The 6,613-nt window shown below is 41.9% G+C and overlaps 1 protein-coding gene across 1 annotated transcript; it reads right to left on the bottom strand.

The window, feature by feature from the left end:
- Window positions 1-3,324: 3,324 nt before the first annotated feature.
- On the bottom strand, window positions 3,325-5,262 carry LOC142138520 (protein FAM200C-like). The gene has a single exon (XM_075195299.1). It carries the CDS (start codon window positions 5,260-5,262, stop codon window positions 3,325-3,327), a length of 1,938 nt encoding a protein of 645 aa, XP_075051400.1.
- Between the last annotated feature and the right edge of the window lie 1,351 nt (window positions 5,263-6,613).

The following is a 6,613-nucleotide window of genomic DNA, read 5'->3' as shown; positions in this document are numbered from 1 at the left end:
CCTACTGCTAAAAAAAAAGGGCCAAGAGGCAGCACACTACTCACCGTCCAAAAAAAGCCCCAAACCCAGAAGAACCTGCAGCATCACCAAAAAAGTTGAAGCTCAACAGTGGGAAGAGGAGTTCACAACAAACCCCGTTGAAATTATCCAGAAAAAGGCGCCACACAGCCAAACCATCCTTAATTTCCTTAGAGAGCCTTACAAAATGATGGACCTTTGCTACCCTAGCTGTAGCCCTTTCCAGCTTACAACAAAAAATCCTGTAACTTAGCCACTTTCTCATTTGGTAGCCTACAACACCCAGCCTGAGTGTCAATCTCAATACCTAAATACTATAATTTTACTGTAATTTTACTGTCGGCCCACTGACTTGTCTGCTGCAATGGGAACCCCCATGACCCTAAACAATTATTGGGCTGAAAAAACAATTCCTGGCAGACCTGGCACTCGGACCAAAAAATAGAAAATCATCCAAATAATGGGCCACACCCTGATGCCCAGAACTGGCGATATTACACCAATGAAGAAAAGTACTAAAACACTCAAAAAATGAACATGACACCGAACATCCCATAGGCAAACATTTGTCCACATAATAACCGCCCATTTAAGGAAACCCCTATATATCTAAATGGAGATGGATAGAAAGGCAAAAGTCTAAATGCTGACTCAATATGAAGTTTCGCCAGCAGCGTGCCAGACCCACACCGCTACACTATCAACAAAGCATCCTCTAAGGATTGATGCACAACTGAGCATTCAGATTCTGCAATTGCATCATTCATAGCCATACCAGGCACATGTGACAAATGTTGGATTAGCCTGAATTTGCCTAATTACTTTTTTGGAACCACGTCCACTGGTGAAAGACTCAGACCGTGTTTAGAAGTGAAAGGAAAAGGGCATCACATTCTACCCAATGACACCTCCTTATCCAGTTTCTCCTGCACAATTAGCAGCATATCAATAGCTATCAATGGATACCGAAGCCGTCTGCGCATCCGCGGCAGCCCGATTCTACAAATGCATGCGCACGACATCGGGGAGAGGCAGGTAATACTGACAAAAAGGAAAGGAAAATGAAAAAATATGGGGTATAAAGCAATACAATAAAGAGTAAAGAAAATATACATGCTTAAAGAATAAGTGAAGCAGGAATAAAATGACTAAGGAATGATTAAAGTTTATTCATAGAAAGGGGTCTAGGGAAATTAAAGAGAAAAACAGCAATAAAAATTGAGAGAAAGAGAGAAAAATTTTTACGATAAGAAGTGCAGTGAAAAAACACTATAAATACTTACCAGCCCAGTCAGTTAAGGCTATACTCACCAGGAACATTCCAGACAGGCAAGAGAAAACTAATTGTAACCAAATGACCTTATAATCTTTCCCTAGCTATAGCTCCTCCTTAAGTCCTCACAATGATTGACTGAGCCTCACCCAAACCTTCCATGCTAAGTTAATTCTTGCTAAGCATAATATTTTTCTCCGTTTAGACAACCTCAGCGTTTATGCTACTTTCCTGCCCTCTGTTATACTTCTCAAAACCACCCCTGCCCCGCTGTGCCCACTTGATATAACATTGTGCCTTTAATATGCCTAACTGTGCCCTCCAAATGGCACCACTCCCTGTTGTAACTGCACCGACATGCCATCAGTACTCTGACTGTAACATCCTTTTGGGCCCTTGACTGTAGAAGGCTGTGTGATTGTAAATAGGAACTGTGTATGTGATTCTCACCTTTAAGTCACCTGCACCTGAACCTGAATTCCATCTCCGGGCTGTCTTTTTGGAATTTGAACACTTGGGGTTGATTAAGTAGATCCCCTGCCCATATCAGACCTGGTCCCCCTCCAAAGGACACTCAAACAATGAACGTCCCTTTGACGCGATATTTATTTAATATAGACTGGTTAATATATTAGCAAAGACAGACAAATTATACAAGCACAATGTGCCTGATTCATTAAGGAAAGTAAACCAAAAATTGAGTAACTTTGCACCTTAGCAAAATCATGTTGCATTAGAGGAATACTGTGTTTATAAACGAACTGGGAATCCTCTGAGCAAGGGTGAAAAGCGTACAACAGTAGATTCAATTTTTAAGGCCACTTCATACTGTCAGCATTCCCAATATGAAAACCACTGAGAGAGTGTAAGTGGAAGAAAGTGGTTTATTATTACACAGATTACATAGGTTAGGGATGCAATAAATGGTAAGGCATCAAGTACAAGTCAGCAGAGTATGGCAGTTTTAGCAAGGGTTACTCGGGAAGCCACAGATGAAGAGGATGGTCAATGGTAATATAGTTCAAAGAGGAAGTGCTGATAAGCTGGAAAAACCACAGGTGTCAGGATACCTGGTTTACTCTGGAGGCACAAGGCAGTGAATGAGTCACAGGTGTCAGGACTGCAGGTTACTTGGGAGGCTCGAGGTACAGGATGAGTCACAAGTGTCAGGACTGCAGGTCACTTGGGGGGCACTAGGCACCAGATGCGTTACAGATAGGCAGACACCCAGTAGATTGGATCTGACACAGAGGTGTAACAACTGCAGACACAGGATCTGGATATGAAACATAGAGTAGATGCTGGAATGCTAGAGGTACAGTGGAATGCAGACGCAGGAACAGGATATGCCAGTGTAGGTGCAGGATTGCTAATGCAGACACAGTAAAGCAGGAGGGTTAAACAAACCAGGGGTCAAAGCCATACGGTCCACTACGATACCAGGGAGACGGCAGAAGAGAAGTCACAACAAAACCGGCGTCTGGGTCATAAGATGAGGTGCAAAATGAGGAACCAAGCAGAGGTCAAAATCAGGAAATAAATCAGGATTCATACACAGGAAAACCAGCAGCACTAAAGGCAACAGTTGAACTGGCAAAGGCTGCTGGGACAGGCAGGTTTTAATAGGGCAGGGACAGGTGCTAAGCGTCCAGGAGTAACAAGCTTAGCTCTGGCAGGTAGGAGAGCAGTCCAAATATCACAGTGGCCCCTTTGGTGGACCAGTGGTACTGGAAGTTGGATACCTAAAAAGCAAAAGTCCAATATAGTTCTTGGCAGACAGGAGCTGCAGGAGGCAGATTGTGACTAGGGGGAGCTAAATTTAAAATGTGGGGACAGATTAATAGTTGGGGAAGGGTATGATCTAGATCAGGGGTCGGGAACCTTTTTGACTAAGAGAGCCATGAAAGCAAAATATTTGGAAATTTATTTCAGTGAGAGCCATATAATATATTTTAAAAGTGAATTCAACTAAATGTCAGTATAAAACGCCTCTGAATTTATTCTTTTAAATAATGTTGTTATAATACTCACCATTAATGCGACTTCTGGTGCTGCATGGATTTGCTGATGTCTTTGTAGTCTGGTTGGTACTTGGTGAGGTTAAGCTTCATGCAAGCGTTGAGACTTTCATCCGTTAAACGTGATCGCAGATTGGACTTGATGTTTTTAAGATGTGAGAATGACTGCTCACATGCATACGTAGATCCAAACATGGTCAACACAGCAATACTCACACGCTGCAGTGTGTGGTATGTGACAGGAAGCACGTTCCAAGTTTTGAGAATCAGCTGGTCTTCGGGTTGAAGTTTTTTCATTTCTGTCCACATGTGCTTGCTCGCCAACTCCGCTTTCTGTCGTGTGATTCTTTCCAAATCTTCATTCAGTGACTTGAACTTATTCACCCACATGTCTGAGGCCTTCAGGTCAGCCACTTCTGCTTCAAAATCTCTGACGGAGACACCAGCAATGTAACTCCGGTCGACTGTGTTCAGTGAACACTCGGTTGGATGGGTGATGAACTTAAAAAGACGAGCGTGCTCACGAAATTCTGTAAAGCGTGCTTTGAAGGACTGTAGGAGACTGGATGTGAAGCCAGCTAGCTGGTGGAGATCAAAGTTTTGAATGGGCTCACTTGCTGTGCATGCATCTTTAAACTGGCTCAGTTTTTCAAAATGTAGTAAACGACCTGTTTCAAGATCCATAATGAAGAGCTCTAGCTTGTTTTCAAAAGCAAACACAGCTTGTTGAAGGGATAACACTGTATTTCCAATGCCTTGCATTTTCACGTTGAGCTGGTTCAGATGTTCAGTCATATCTACAAGATAGTAAAACTTGAGGAGCCACTCAGTTTCGGCTAGCTCAGGATGCTCGATGCCTTTCATTTCAAGAAAAGTCTGGATTTCATTCAGGCAAGCCGCAAAACGGCTAAGCACCTTCCCTCTTGACAACCAACGCACATTGCTGTGCAAAAGCAGACCAGGATAGTTATTTCCAACTTCATCCAGCAGTGTTTTAAACTGGCGATCATTTAAGGCTCGGGCAGCAATAAATTTGATCACACGAATGACCAGCGACATCACTTCGCCAAACTGCCCGTCACACATCTGAGCACAAAGTGCCTCCTGGTGTAGAATGCAATGGAAACTTAGGATGGGTCTATTTTCATGTTCACGAAGAAGCGCCACAAATCCTTTGTTTTTCCCCACCATACACGGAGCACCATCAGTACACACTGAGAGAAGTTTATCCATAGGTAGATTTTTTTCTTGAGCAAACTCCATGAAAGACTTGAATAAATCCTCACCTCTTGTGGACCTTTTTATTGCCAGAACAGCAAGACTTTCTTCGCGCAGTGTGTCATCAACAGCATATCTTGCAATCACGCTGAACTGCGACAAATGGCTCACGTCTGTTGACTCATCCAAAGCCAGGGAAAAGAACGGTGCTGCATTTATGTCCTTCACTTGCGTTTCCTCCACTTTGTTTGCCATCATGATGGTACGATCATGAACAGTTCTTGCCGACAGAGGCATGTCTTGTATCCGTTTGATTATCTTGTCTTTGTTCGGAAGATCATCAAAAAGTTCATTGGCTACATCCAGCATGAACGTTTTAGCATACTCGCCATCTGTGAATGGTTTTCTGTTCCTCACTATTGCTAAAGATCCAGCAAAGCTAGCGGAATTATAGTCACCTTGCCGGGTCCATACGCGGAGTTGCTGCTGGCTAGCTTGCACCCTGCTCAGTAGCTCTTGGGCCGCTTTCTTTCTGCTGTCTCCCGCAGGGTATTTTGATGCAAAGGTAGCATGGCGCGTGTCGAAGTGCCGCTTTACATTCGACCGTTTCATCGATGCAATTTTGTCATTGCAAATTAGACACACCGCAGAACCTGCTCTCTCCACAAAGGCGAATTCTTCGGTCCATTCGTCCCGAAATATACGATACTCATCATCTTTTTTTCTTTTCGCCATTTTCTTTGTCGAAGGGTTAGCTTTGAGCTAATGACCAGGGTTGCCAACTATAAAATACAGAATAAGCAACCAATTCGTAAAAAACAAGCCCAAAACAAGCCAAACACAATCCTAAAAAGCCCAAAAACAAGCCCAATATATATTATATATATATATATATATATACACATATACACACACACACATATATATATATATATATATATATACTTAGGATTTATTGATTATTATTATTTTTTTTTAAATATGCTTTACAATGACCCTCCTCCTTAGTGTCCATTATCCCCTCTGCTCTATTTCACACCCCCGTTCACACTCCATTCATACTTCATTCACACCCCCATTCATACTCTACTCTAGTTCACACCTTTTATACTTTACCTACACTCGATCTTCTCCCCTGCAGAGTACTCCTCCCCGGCTGTCCAGCAGATGAGGAAAAAAAAAAGCCCAAAAAACCGCGACCCGCGGCAGACAAAAAAAAGCCGCGACAATTGGCAACACTGCTAATGACCGAGCAGACTGATTCAAAAGGGGGCGTTTACCTGTTTACCCAGCAACGGCCAACGTAGGCCAGTATCATCCAATTAAAATAATGGAAAATTGCTCCTACAGCAAACTGCAGCCCTGAACAGGACATGAGCAGTGAAAAATCGATCTGCGAGCCAGATGCAATCATCAAAAGAGCCACACCTGGCTCGCGAGCCATTGGTTCCCGACACCTGATCTAGATCATCTTTAAATTTCAGTGTAAAAATAAGGCTATCAAGGATTTATGTGCTACATGGAAAAAGAGCCAATATTTTACTTATGTGCAAAAGAATAAACTAATATGCACCCATTGCATTGTACCATGGTTTTGTCCAGGAGAAGACTTACTTTCCTTAATGAATCAGGCCCAATGTGTTTAAATTAAAGATTAAATGTACATACAGTAACCCTTTTAATGTCTATATCATCTTCCTTCCTGGAACCTGTTACCATAGACACAAAAATAACCATTTTAACATAAATATTTCCCTAATTGTTTCTAACTATTAATACTCTACATTAGAGAATGATTAAGGTACTAATTTCACTTAGTATTCCGGTGATATTAAGAGGTGTTTCAATGATACTTAATATCCAATAAAACTAACTTATTATTATTGCCAGCTGAAATGATACCTAATCACTCTCTTCTATGTATGCTATCACCTTTTTATTATATCAAGGGCTTAATAGAAAATATTAGGTATCACTCACTGAGTGATTTATTTAAAAAGTAAACGTTATAGATGGCTACCGAGGATTGTTCCACCATAAATCAATTGTACAAAATAGCTTACTGTCTTTACTTAATCACACTACA

Source organism: Mixophyes fleayi, chromosome 1, assembly GCF_038048845.1.
Source record: "Mixophyes fleayi isolate aMixFle1 chromosome 1, aMixFle1.hap1, whole genome shotgun sequence".
NCBI classification, from domain to species: domain Eukaryota; kingdom Metazoa; phylum Chordata; class Amphibia; order Anura; family Limnodynastidae; genus Mixophyes; species Mixophyes fleayi.
The sequence above is the reverse complement of the archived record's forward strand: the minus strand, read 5'-3'. Positions and strand labels throughout refer to the sequence as shown.

Excerpts from the sequence above, each read along its gene's own strand:
- LOC142138520 (XM_075195299.1), bottom strand. The coding sequence starts at position 5,262 with ATGGCGAAAAGAAAAAAAGATGATGAGTATCGTATATTTCGGGACGAA.